This window comes from Vigna radiata, chromosome 7 (assembly GCF_000741045.1).
Source record: "Vigna radiata var. radiata cultivar VC1973A chromosome 7, Vradiata_ver6, whole genome shotgun sequence".
NCBI classification, from domain to species: domain Eukaryota; kingdom Viridiplantae; phylum Streptophyta; class Magnoliopsida; order Fabales; family Fabaceae; genus Vigna; species Vigna radiata.
Genome location: NC_028357.1, coordinates 55090572 through 55104614, shown reverse-complemented (window position 1 = coordinate 55104614; position 14043 = coordinate 55090572). Strand labels below are relative to the sequence as shown.

Here is a 14043-nt window from a genome sequence, read left to right as displayed (position 1 = left end):
AAGAGAAGAAGAAATCAAAAAACGACGAGCTCACTGATGGAAGGGCCTGGTTAGCTGCTGACACCCTTCAAGGAAGGACGTGGTTAGCATTTGACCGAAAATTTAGGGGAAGAAGTCGTTTCTTTCCGGTCAATTTTCTGTTCTATAGAAGCATATAATTTATTTAAATTTTTTTTAAGCAGTGATGGCTGTCATGAAAATAAAATTTATGATCACCAACAACAAAAAATATAGCATTATAAGAAAAATAAAAAAATAAAAACTTTATGATCTACAGTTTCTGCAATATAAAACCAACTTTTCTGTAACAAGACTACTTGCTAGATAATCACCACTTTTTAAATTTTGAAGTGCTTTGAATCCAGGAATTAGCGTCATTGATCCAACAAGAGGAAAAGTCTAACTGACACAACACATAGTATTGTTGAAAAGGGGAAGAATAAGAAAACAGTTCGAACTTGAAAGAAAAATGCTGACATTATAGTCACACGTTTGAGCCTCTGGTTGGACGGCACACATGATTTCTCTTACGAGCATGCTCTTCACTACGGTGCTGTGTTCGACATGCATATCCATACCAGCAATCTTGTCTCGCTGATGCATCTGGTGGAAGAAGCTTTTCGTAATATACACACAAAAACAGTAAAACTTGGTCAACTTTGCACACCACTTTCATAGTATATAGAACAACAAAACATCAAAAAAAAAACTTAGGAGTTATTTTCTTAGGAAAATTTTATTTATTCATTAGGTCAGCCATTTTTTTTCACCAAATATTAGTAACAAACGAAATTTTTTCACCAAATATAGTACACAGATCATGATTACAGGAAAACAAACCCAAAAATAGTTTTTAGTAGAGCTAGAATCTGTTGATTAGCAGAATGCTTTGGGTTGAAGGTACTTACAGATTTGGGTATACAGACGCGAAACCAGTAAAGGAGAAACGACACCAACTTGTGATGACAGTCACTGCATGATTACATTAAAGCATTATGAATATGAAAATAATGTGATGACATTCTGACTTAATTCCACACTTTATTATAGTCAGTTTTTATATCAAAATAGCTCAAGGTGTTAATAACTTCAAAATATATGCATAGAAATTTAGTCAACAGTGTACCCAAAGAAGAACAGTGTAATCTGTAAAGCTCAGTTCGTATGAACTCGTGTTTTCTGGATATAGAAGACCTTTTGAACACTGTCACCATCAAAGGTTACCTTCTTTTATAGGCCAAAGATTATCTTTTAAAATAGAATCTTGGAACCAACTCAAGAAGTTCATTGGTCATTCTAATTAGAAAGTTGATATTGGGGTAGACTACAAAAACAAAAATATGATAAAATGAACAAGTAAATGCAAGAGATCAACAGAATTAATAACCAAATGTATTGTAAATTCCAAATAAAAAGCAAAATGTAATGCTTTTAGGTAACGTATACTGAGAACTAGCACGTAAAAAACAACACAAACTTGGCATATTTGGGATACTGACAAATTGGTTCGGAAGGTATCACACTATATAGATTTCTTCAAAACTTTTGAATAGCAAACCATATGAGGCTGAATGTGAGACTATGTTTAGATTATTCCACTTTCAGGACAAAGCTTACCGGCATACAAAAGTTCGAGCAGTAATCGTCTCAGCATGATTTAGCATCATTCGCGATCTATCTGCCAAGAGAAAAACGAGGCAAGGAGCAAGTCAAAATGTGTTGACATTTTCACTGTACATAACATCAATTTACAACAACTAAATTTTATAAGAATATTTTGCAAAAATTCCCACTAAATCAAAACTTGCATGTGCATACAAGTTGGTGTAAAACAGAAACCTTAGGGCCTGTTTTTCTTTTCATTTTCAGTAGTGTGGTCTGTGGTTACTGATTAGTTAGTTGCTAACTCAGCAGCTTGAGTCATATTGTACAACTATTATACAGCTTGTCCCTTTGTACAGCCAAATTAGTGAAAGTTCATGAGGTTGTAATAGATCCAAGCCATGGCTTCTCCTTTCCAATTTCCACCAAGAAAATCATAATCCAACGCCTTGTCTCATCAAATCTCAAGCAAGCTTGATTAAAAAAAAAAAATTGTCGTGAAAACATGTTGAAGGGATTTGTGATCTATGGTCACAAATTTGTTTCTCAGTTGATGCCATAATTCCTTCTAAGTAGTTTACCGAGAGAGATCATGATGCTGATACAGTTAACCAAATCATATTTGGATTGGGAAAATGCTTCGGAAACAAGGCAACAAGAGACATTTAAAGAGGAATGCTTCTTATTAACTATTTCATGGATGGTAAATTTATCACTTAACCGATTTCTCTGTTGTCCAGCTTTTGTATCCATTCTGATACCACATCCGGCAATGTCCTTCCCATTTGTCTAATGCAACTATCAGTTATCTAAAACACCACAAACAAAAATATCATCATAATGGATGTAAGTTAAAACAGACCAAAAGGAATAAAAAATAAAGGGATTGAAAAGCACATACCTTCTGTTCATGGAGATTCTTTTCATGTGTTAACAATGGAATGCTCGAAATAGGGTGTTCTGAAATCTGAAAAAAAGGGACAAAGATCGTGCTTAAAGTGACCTTTATACCATATCCACTACCTTTAATTCACAAGGCCAAAAAAAACAAAAACAAGAAAGGAAACATTGTTCTGCACGGTTAACTGGATGATGGAAATTGATAACAATATCCACCATGTAATGGCACACCAATAATTACACAAAAACAAAAGATCTTTCTAGAATGAAACTGTTAGGCAAGGAAGTAATGAGAGGGTTTGGAAAGTGTATTATAGGAAGAAATTTAAAAAAAAATAGTTAAACTGTTAGTTGTTACAGGGGCAGACTTTCTGAGAAAGTCTGTATATTCTAATCTTGTGAGATGTTCAGACAAGAAAAGTTTTAATTGTTGTGACAGGGAATGCCCTGTGTGAAAGGAAGAGATTTCCTTTGTAAGCTGATATTTGTGTTCAGGGTTGACAATTGCAGAAATAATACAGAAAAATGGTCTTGGTTTTTTCTCTATCTTGTTCTTTAATCTTTGAGGCAAGTAATAGAAACACTCGTCAAAATTAACAGCTATGATGAACAATAATCCATACAGGCCTAAATGTATCCTGGGAGCAAACAGGGTAAGAGCCATTCTCGGTTACTCCTAGACCATGCCAATAAGCTCCACAGAATGGCCTATCACATCCTGAACCTGTGGAAAAAAACATGAATTATCTGACTTTATCAATGAATGTGAATATTAAACCCCACCATAAATGAAACCGAAGTAAATAAAATATTCTTGTTCATCAACATAAATTTGAATAACCTACAAGGTGTCACACTATTACAAGCTAGCACAAAAATACTTTTAACCCAAATCAAAAAGCTACTCATAAAAACAAAATCATAAATTTGACAATGCCATTTACTAAATTAAACACGATAACTTACAATACTGAGGAATGCCAAAACCAGTACGGGAAGGCATCATTCCTCCACATGCTTGACATTGGAGATGAACAGTGTCATGTTTGCAACCAAATCCACCAACTTCAGTAACTAAAAATAATAAGTAAAGAACTCAATGAGTATGATGAGAACAAGAAATAAAGAAAAAAGTCACAATTTTGTTTTCTCTTTTGGTTTTATGACGTGATTTTGTCATGAAATTCAGGCTATAATTACAGTAGCTGATGCGGACATAAGGATACTCAAACAAAAAAACTTCAAATCTATTTCAAGTATACGGACAAGGAACAACTATATCTAATTAAACATATCAGCTCAATAATCCTTTTCAAAGAAACAATAAAAATATCTTTCACGCAGGTCACCTCAGGTTACAAACACTGATATTCATATGAACAGCACAACTTAAAGTTGAACACCATGAATAATAAGCACAGCAAACAAAGGAGACTCTGGGGGGAAACGTTCTGCTACATAGATTGCATTGTACAAGAGACATTATTCCAGATCGAATGCTGTATTGTTATTACCACACTGTGGGCACTGATGATATGTGCCATCACTTTGATCTTCTAGTAGTGCGGAAGCCCTCTTTCGATTCTTCTTTCCAGATCCAATGACCTAATCGTAAAAACAAACAACAAAAAAGTAAAGAATATAAGCCCACAATATCTAAAACCAGAACCATGATGCAAAATCATAAAATCCCAAAAATAAAGGTATTTAAAATCTGTTCTAAGGTTTGACAGAAGAGTCTAGCAAATGTACTAAATTACAATCTAACTGGCTTTCAATAAATTTGCGAGACAAAATACAGAATATTTTGTTACACCTAGATGTTCAAATCCAATAGACACCCAGATATGGTATAGAATCAATTATATTTTGTAAAATTACCTTGTTAATCACTAGTTTGAAAAGCATATTTTATCAAACCAACTATTAGATTCAAAATTTTAAGAAAAATAGATCAAGTCTGCAAAATTTTATACAATTTAAAAACTAAATGATATTTCATCAAACTGCTGTATTGTATCATAACGGTCCCAAGACCAGGTAAAGCAAGAGGCTTGAGTTAGACCTTCAGCAACCAACATAAGACTCTCAATATACCAAACATGGATTGCTCATTACATACTGTGTGCTAATGCTAGGTTGTTTACCTGAAAGTAACCCATTGCACAGCACGAGTACAATGTTAAATGAGCTAAAGTCATTGAACAGACAACTGTAGGCAGTGTTAAGAAGGTGGTGGATACAATGATTTGGAGGGATTATGAGCCTTCGAGAAACCAAATGGTTAAAAAAAAAGTTAACTGGAGGGCCATAAACTATCTTGCTTATTTTTGGTCATTAAGTAATTCACATACTTGTTATCATTGAGTCTGATGAACTCTTTTAACAATCAGATGGTAAGACCATAAACAAGAACCACCACATCCACCAAACTAACAACGACAGGCATTAAACTTCAAATTGATCCTTACATCATAAAATACTACATAATCTCATTAATATTTCAATTCCACTACACAACTCTCTGCTTACTAGTTAACCTATCTTACCCTGCTAGACAAACTTTACAACAAATGCTGCAACTACCACATCAATAACTGTCAAACCCCATAAAGCTACAATAGTTGCTCGTAAACCAATTTATTTCCCTCAAATTTTCCACCACCCTTTGTTGCCCTTCTATGACCTCTTATGCACCTTCATAAGTTGGGCCATCAAATCAAAACCCATGTCACCTGTATTAACACACTAAAACTTGAATCAATAAGCACAAAAATCAAAACTTAGACCACGTTGTAGTGCACATTGCTTGCATATCACATACCCTATAGTTTGGCAAAGATTGATGTTCAACTATGTAGTGTAATTAAATCTACTATTCATGTCTCACTTAATCCTTTTTTTCATAAGACAAAATATATTAAGGTAAATTATTATTTCATAAGAGAAAAGTTGAGTCCATAGACATCACCACAAGATTTGTCAACACTAGTGAATAGTTGAACAACATATTCACCAAGCCTCTAAGAGGACTATGGATTGACCATATTTTGTAGCAAGTTGAACGCATAGAACTTATATGCTCCAACATGAAGGAGAATGTTATAATTATATAATAAGGAACAGATTCTATATAATCAGGAATATATATATTACATAAAGTTAGGAATGTTTTTATTTATTTCCATATCATATATTTATTGTTAGACAATATCAAATCTCCTCTATTTATTTTATTGAATTATGTTTTCTCAATAAAAAAATAAAAACACGTGTTGTCTCAGAAATAGTTTCAGCTCATTGTCTCGTATTTTCTATTGTTTAACATACAAAATTATCAATATCTAAATCATTTTGATACAAATAATCATTAAGATAACTTCCAATGTGAGTGTATGAATTTTTAGTAAGGTTGGACAAGAACAGCATAATACAGCAAAGGAAAGTAAACTTTGATTGCTCAAAGAATCATCTTACTCACAAGGTTTGATCGTACTGATGCATAAGAATCTAAAAGTGAAACTTCGTCATGTGGGCGTCTTAGTGAAGAATCAGCCCTCAGCATATCCTAAAAAATATGTATATTAGAAAAAAGAAAAGCACTAAGTGAGAACAAAAGGTAAAAAGAGAAGAAAATTAATAAATCAAAAGGTACAACAAACAACAAATAAAAAAAAGAACTATCCTATCTACAGCCTAGAGTTCATGAAATTTACGGGCAAAATATGTCAGCTTCGATGAATGCAGACAAATATTAACTATAGCGCCCTGATGCTATCCCTGGTGACACTAATAAATGAGGTGAACATTCCTACGGGTAGATTAGTTCGAGGTTTAACAAGAATTTGTTATTAGTTACAAGCATATATAAAGTATTCAAAAATGTGTGACCTAGCCTATATCTAGCATTGAGAAAAGTCAATAGATGAAACTTAAGCTTAATAATATATCAAATCAGAACTGATGAACACATTTTACTCAGAACAAGTGCCCCTTCCTAATAGATGGGAAGTTATTGCACATGCAAAGCTTTAGAGTTTCTAGTTGCCAAGGCAAAAGAAATAAAACAGATTTATAATAAAGACAAATAAACGGATGGAGCTTTTACAGATCAAAATATCTCATATCAAACGCGGAGAACATAATTTAAGAGCTAAGGGGCTATTGAACCCAAAAGATCTGGACTTGTAATTAAATAAAATCGGAAGATCATGGCAGAGAAAGAATTACACATGTTTCATTGTTCCATAGCCCACCACCAACATTAAAAAGTTGCCTGGTTAATATTTTGTAAAGCCGTTAACAAATACTAGCATGAGAGCTTTAGAAAACGATAATTTTGGACATGTCCTTTTCCTAGAAATTGTGCATGAGAGTAAGGCTTAAGCTTTGGTCTATGTATCAAACTATCCTCTCATCCATGCCCAACATCACCTTTTCCTCCTCTTTTGTAACTACCATAAGCAGATACGCACACTCTGATTCTGTAATAAACATATCTGACTCCCTCCTCCCACACTGAATAATTTGGCATTAAACTTACCTCAGCAATTATACGCAAAAAGTGATTTTTTCCAACAAAGTGAACTACTGCTCTGCATTGAGGACAAAGTACAGATGCATGTCTTTCCTTTGATCTCCTTAACCACTCTGAGAAGCAACCATTGCTGTAGTGGCAATATAGCAAGTCAAGCAAAATTCAAAGAACTGAAACAGAACTACAATACTAAGAAAAGGATGGAGAAATGGTATCCATACCAAAAATTATGAAGGCATGGAGCTACAGTAACAACATCATGCCATATGTTTAAGCAAATGCTACACTTCGCGTGATCAGCATCTACACATATCTGAAAAAGAAACACAACCAGTCATCAATATTACTAAAGATAAAACATATTAAAGAAGACATTAAGGAGGCAGAGCAATATTAGACAATACCAACCTTTAGCTGCCTCTGGGAGCCATCTGGGCTAGACATTATATGAAATTTGTAGCTGACAAATCCTAGTGCCATGAAGAGAGAAATGGAGAATTAAAGCAATTAATAACCATCTTATAATTATTAAAAAACAGTATCAAAAACTTATAATTAGCAGACAGATTTTGTTCTGTCCAACACTAAATTAAAAATCTTTAATAATTATTTAAAAAACTCAAAAATCATGTTAACCAACAAGCTTAAATTATAATTTAATTATATGGTAGCATAATACTGTTGAGACATGTAATTCCCTATTACGGATCATAATGTGGGTAAAACTGACACAAATTACTGTGCTCTATTGATGCACAATCACTTTTGGCCACATCACTGTCCAAGCTTATTGATGCACAATCAATCGCCCATTTTTCACCCTGAAGCCCTCCATTATATTGGTATTTCAACATGCTGAATAATAAATATTACCACTTTTGTCAAACCAAGTTTAAATCACATTAAAGAGAACACTATGACCTGCCACTCACTACAAAGAAAAGTTGGATAACAACTTTGCTTGAAACAAATCAATGGATTGACAGTAGCACAATGGCAACGCTACTTTATGGAGCTATAACAGACAGACAACACAATTTTACAAATTGTATAACATAAATGTTGCCAGTAATAGAAATTGTTACTGTGCCATAAATATTAAAAAAATCTGACCTTCCCTATCAGGACCTGGGATAATTTGGCTTCCATCCTTAATGACAATGGTGTCATCACTGTGTATCACAGCCCCATCAACAAGAATTGTATCTTGACTACAGCATGAATACATGATACACCCAAAACCAAAGTAATTAAAATAAAAGGAGTAAAATACTCAAAGGAAAGGAGATAACACCCTTCTTGAAGAGATAAATAAACATTTAATAGTTCAACTCAGGTTGGAGGTTGTAAGAACATTATTATGATTAATTACAAGTAAAATGCTATTGATTCATGATCATGAAGCTGAAACAAGTTATGGGAATTCAACCCTAGCAAAGCAGAGAACTGATTCTAATAATACAATTGTTCCTCTGATTTTAATGGAATTTAAATGTGAGTTGAAATACTATATTGTTTAGAAATGGGCAAGCTGAGAAATATATAAATAAGAAAGACCTACAAACCTATTGTCTTAAATTTTGGGTTGACTGTAGTGTCTTGTTATCTTATGTAGTTGGTTCTTGATCCACATTTGTGAATATCTCCCAAGTGTTTCTCCCCTTGGATTTCTTAACAATAGTATCAGAGTTGATGATTAGTCCTAGTGACCAATTCAAACAAATACAACGGATTTGGTGTTGGATCCAGATGTGCAGATGATCCCTTTTGAATCCATGAGGTATGCCATTGAGGTGAACAGAAGTGTGAGTAATGCACAATTAAGTGCTTTCACTTGAGGGAGAGTTTACAGTATGGAAGGAACTCACTTGAAGGAGGGTTTGCTAGAGTTCAAGTGTGAGTGAGACTCATACATTGTGTAGTAAAGGACAACTTGAGTAATATATGAGTGAGAAAAGCTCATGGACCTATTGTCTTAAGATTTTCTATTGAAGGTGGTGCCATGCTTTCCAGTATGTCGGTTGGCTCATGATCTATTGATAAAGATCTTCCTAGTGTTTCTCCCCCTTGGATTACCAACATTCTTCTCAAACTAAGAAAGGACTGATATTTATCGTGGATAATAGGGAACATGATTTGCTGAAATACATACAAGTTGTTAACTAGTCAAGACTTTACCTCTTGTTCTCCATTGTGGCCGAACATAGGTCAGGATTCCGTACTATTTTGCACCAGCTACGTTTGTCACTAGAAGTAGCTGATATCTCTGAAGATATTACTTTTTCATCTGACCTTATCTCCACATCTGAATATCTCTCGTCTGATGGAACTACAAAAAGGAAATAGTTTGATTAAAATAAGAAACGTAAGGAAGTTTAAAACTTCACACTTTACTTGCATCTTCAATTGTTTATATCTAGGAGTTAATTGGCATCCCCTTAAAAAGTGGGATGAAAAAAATCAGATGTGTTTTTCATACAAATTTCCAAATAAAGTTCATACAGATACATGTGTTTTACGTGGTTTATTTTTACGGGAACAAAGAGTGATATTGTAAAAAGCATTCAAATAACATTCTCAGCAACCCCTTGAAATGTATAAATCCATTAGAACAGCGAGCTAACACTAGCATCTCCATTTATTGCCACCCACTTCAAAACAATAGACACACAAGTCCGACACTTTTTCCTATCCAACCCTACAAGTTCTTGTCATTGTGAAGACAGCACCACCTTTTAAACTCATTTCCGCCTCATTTTTCCTCCTATTTTTCTTATTATTTCCAATCATATCATCTATTATTTTTTCTCTTCTCCCTTCTTTTTTTCCTGTGTATCTCTCTCTTCTTTGTGCCATGCACCCCAATAAGGGGATGCACGTTTAACTTCCTTTAAATTATTCCTTTAAATTATTCAAAGCCCCAAAGTGACATCCACAACTACCAATTGTTACAGTCCGTGTCCGTAATCGATACGATGAACTACGCAGTAACCTACCATGAAATGGAGGCTTCGACATCTCACAAAAAATGTAAATTTGGTCATCAAACCAATAAAAAGAAATAGTCTTTTCATACTCAGACTTCAGATTCCACTTAAAATTTGAATAAATACAGTGATATCCCAAATGGGTGGGGAGGGGGAGAAATGGAAAGCACCAAGTTTGAAACTTTGTTTGGTATCTATAAGATGTGAGTGCAACGGAGGATAATAGGAATGAAATTTAAGATTAAAAATTATTATTACCAAGTTTGGCCCAAATTTCATCTAAGTGCTTTGCTGAAGTTGAAGAAGAGCATTCTCCTGTTTCCTCCATTGATCACAAGAAAAGCCTATTTGGTCGGTGAAGTGGAGTACAAAGGTTCAAGTTCAAACTTGAAAGGATTGATGATCTTGATTGATATAGGTCAAAAGGTTGCATGAAGAGATCAACTGCTTAATATTAATTTTTTTTATACCAAAATTTTTTTATATTTTATTTCTAGTCTTCAATAAAATGAATTTTTATTTTATATTTTGTTGTATATTGACATTATTTTAACTCATGAATTATTCATTAAATAATCACATAGTTAAAGAAAAGATATTTGTATCTTTTAGAAATCATTTCATTAAAAAAAAAGTAACCTATCTGACATATTATAAATATTTTCAAATAATGTAATATTTAAAATATAATAAATTTAATTGTAGTTTATAATTAATTATACACATCTTGACTTATAAAATTGTAACATTTCATTTAATAGTGTAAAACTATTAAATAAAAGCATTTCATAAATATTAGTATAGTCACATAAAAAGAAGCATGACCATAGAAATATAATGCATATATACAAGAAAGCTACTGTAAAAAAAAATGCCTTCCAGAACAAAACATAATTAAAAGAAATGTTATCTTAGTCAAAAAGTAAATAACTTTTCAATCATCATCATACAACCAAAAAAATTACACCTATAACTCCAAAACTGAAAATAAGATGACATTCTTTTTTATCACTTCAATCATCGAACAATATAAAAGATAACAAAGATACTGTTGAATTTAAAATAGCTCAAAAATTAGTGTATCAATGATTATTCATGTTCAACATCTTATAAAACTACTTAATCCACTTCTACACATTATCAAATTCCACAATTCACATATTTAGTAAGATAAAAAATATCAAAAGATTTTTCATACATTATAACGAGATTTGGCTAGAAGAAATATAATTTTTCAAGAATTCAAAAATACTATTAAACTAAAGACAACAACCAAATATAAATAATTCATAATTCATGTTCTAGATACTCTTTACATAATTATTTTTCTAATAATTATCGTATCTTCTCATAATAAAACCCTTTTTTATAACATAAATTATGTTGGCTCTTTTTCTTTTTTTTTCTTTTTTTTTTTAAAAAAATAATGAAATCATTTAATAATTAGATTTTTTAAAAGAATGAGATGGACATTTTGCTTCAAGAAGAAGTATTGAAGACTTAAAGAATATTTGAATTAAAAAGATACATTGAAGATGTGAAAATCTAGTTATCGGTGTCTTGTAATATATGTATCTTATATAATATAGTTAAATTAGTAGGTCATAAGTCAAAAGACAAAACCCAACAATAAATCGTTAAAAGAGTTTTATCACTGATAATTGATTATCCAATTGAAAATATTTGTTTGCTGTGTGATTCTAACATTTGGGTAGGGTATTGATATTTTTTTCCCAAAACTTATTCAATGTCATACCTTGCTAGGTTGTTTATATCCTACTCAAAACTAGTATAACCTCATACCTTATATTACTCACAATTGCCTATTCTCTTTGGTTAAGGTGCTAGGCAATATATATTTTTTGTAAAAGGCTAAAAGTAAAAGAGAGACATAATAAGACTAAAAAAAGTTTACAAATGGATTAACATATCAAGATTTCATTACAATAACACATTGTAAAATGATTGAGTAATAAGGAAATCAACTGTGAAGAGAATTCTAACATAATTGATCATCTAAACATTTAATTCATGAATATTAATTTAAGAACATGTTAGAATAAGTTCAAGATTAAGCAAATGCAAATACAAGTTAAAAATATGAAAATTCATTAATGAAAAAAATAAAAATAATTAAAAAAAAAGCAAACACAAACTTTTGTTGGGTGAGCTTGGATCACTCAACGAGTTGTCAAATAATAATGTTTTATCATTAGACGAAAAGTAGCAGCCCAACTACTAATGTAAAAAAATAAAAAAAAATAAAAACTTATATATAAAATAGTATCGGGTAATTGAGGATAGTTTTGTGCTTCAAATTAATATGAAAAACATTAAACAATATATTTTTAATCTCTACTTTATCATTCACATCATATGTAAAAGCTTTAATGTCTTAACTACAAGTCTAAACTTTAATAATAAAAACCTTAATATTTCAATAAATTTTATTATAAGTTTGTATTAAATTAAATATTTGGTTTAATACTTATTTTGGTCCCTCTTGGGGAGTTTGTTCAAAGTGGTCCTCTTTTTTTTAAAAAGTTCACTAAAGTCCCACTTTTTGCAAAAACTGTGCAAGTTAGTCCTTTTTGCCAACGACGTTAATTTTGCTAACGACAAAACTGCCAGCTGACAAATATTTGATGACTTGTACAAATAAAATTCGTTGTAGTCCTCATATTGGTTTAAAAATGTTTATTGTTGTCCTCGTGTTAGTTTAAAAATGTTTATTGTGATATGATGTCTCACATGTTCTACAGAGCCAAGATCGTCATGCCATCTTAGAAGGGTAAGCCATTTGTACATTGTTTAATATGTGTTAAAGATTTCATGTGTGATCTAGTAATCCATGCGCTAACCTTTTGGGAAACTACAGTCACAAAAATTTGAATTTTATCAATGTAGTTTCACGTGTTATATTAGTAAGTGTGGAGATATGAAAAAAGAACTCATCACAAGAGGATTTTCCATTGACAAATTTGTGAAGTCGCTTCCTGTCTCTAAGTAGTTGAGTGCTTGATCGAGCATTCCAGCATGGTTGCATGCTGCTAAAACACCCACAATAAACGTTTCTAAATGGGGACCACAATAAACATTTTAAAACCAACACGAGGACCACAATAAACATTTTTAAACCAATATGAGGACTACGACGACACAAGTCATCAAATATCTGTCAGTTGATAGTTTTGCCGTTAACATAATTAATGTCGTTAGCAAAAAAGACTAACTTGCACAGGTTTTGCAAAAAGTAGAACTTTAGTGAACTTTTTAAAAACTGAATGACCACTTTCAACAAACCCCCAAAAAAAGACTCAATTAATTAGTGACTCTATTTTATTTTAGATTTTGACATCGTGTATAGTAATTAAATATCCATATATACACACTCAATCAATTTGTGCAATTAAGATTGAGAATAAAACACATGAGTAATAAAAAATAAATATATTGAATAGTAGAAATCCTAAAGATTGAATATATATTACATCCAATAATGTGAATAAGAGAGTTAGTTACTCTCACATCCATTTTTAACTCTAGAAAAAAATAAAGATGAATGTCTTCACTCCAAAATGAATCTCAACCCTTTAAGTTTCTTATTCCCTAAAGAGGTTGTTGTTTTTTTTTTTAACTTTGTCAAATCTCCTTTTTATATGATATGGGTAAGTTTACTTGAATTGAACTAGAAATATTAAATTTAAAATTTGTAATTAATTTTGTTAACATGAGTAACAAATATATTCACAAGTGATTGTTAAAATATATCAAATATTTAATTATTCTTATTTATTTAATTTCTATTAATTTGTACAATATTTTCATAAAAAAATCAAATATTTTTATTTTTTAATTTATTAGTAAAAAAATAAAAACAATTATAATATCAATTGTCACACACACATATATTGTTTCCAATTTTACTCTTTAAGTAATTTTTTCTTAAAAAAAAAATTAAAACGATGGTTTTACAAATTCTACCCTAATCGTTTTTTCAAATTTATATGTTTTTTT

General features: G+C 31.6%; 1 protein-coding gene across 1 annotated transcript; it reads right to left on the bottom strand.

Annotated features, from left to right (window-relative positions):
* Positions 1 to 298: 298 nt before the first annotated feature.
* LOC106767044 (E3 ubiquitin-protein ligase CHFR) lies at positions 299 to 10445 on the bottom strand. The gene is made up of 15 exons (XM_014651861.2): positions 10285 to 10445; positions 9218 to 9368; positions 8153 to 8250; positions 7448 to 7509; positions 7261 to 7352; positions 7046 to 7169; positions 5984 to 6070; positions 4017 to 4107; positions 3469 to 3576; positions 3126 to 3226; positions 2504 to 2569; positions 2324 to 2411; positions 1618 to 1678; positions 909 to 972; positions 299 to 616 (listed from the first exon to the last, which is right to left on the bottom strand). The coding sequence occupies exons 1-15, from the start codon at positions 10352 to 10354 to the stop codon at positions 485 to 487; spliced, it is 1395 nt and encodes a 464-aa protein (XP_014507347.1). The 5' UTR covers positions 10355 to 10445; the 3' UTR covers positions 299 to 484.
* Positions 10446 to 14043: the final 3598 nt, after the last annotated feature.

Excerpts from the sequence above, each read along its gene's own strand:
- LOC106767044 (XM_014651861.2), bottom strand. The coding sequence starts at position 10,354 with ATGGAGGAAACAGGAGAATGCTCTTCTTCAACTTCAGCAAAGCACTTA. Across the intron at positions 9,369-10,284 it reads TGAAATTTGGGCCAAACTTG|TTCCATCAGACGAGAGATAT; the intron begins GTAATAATAATT and ends TCCTTTTTGTAG. Across the intron at positions 4,108-5,983 it reads CATCAGTACGATCAAACCTT|GTCATTGGATCTGGAAAGAA; the intron begins GTGAGTAAGATG and ends TTTTACGATTAG.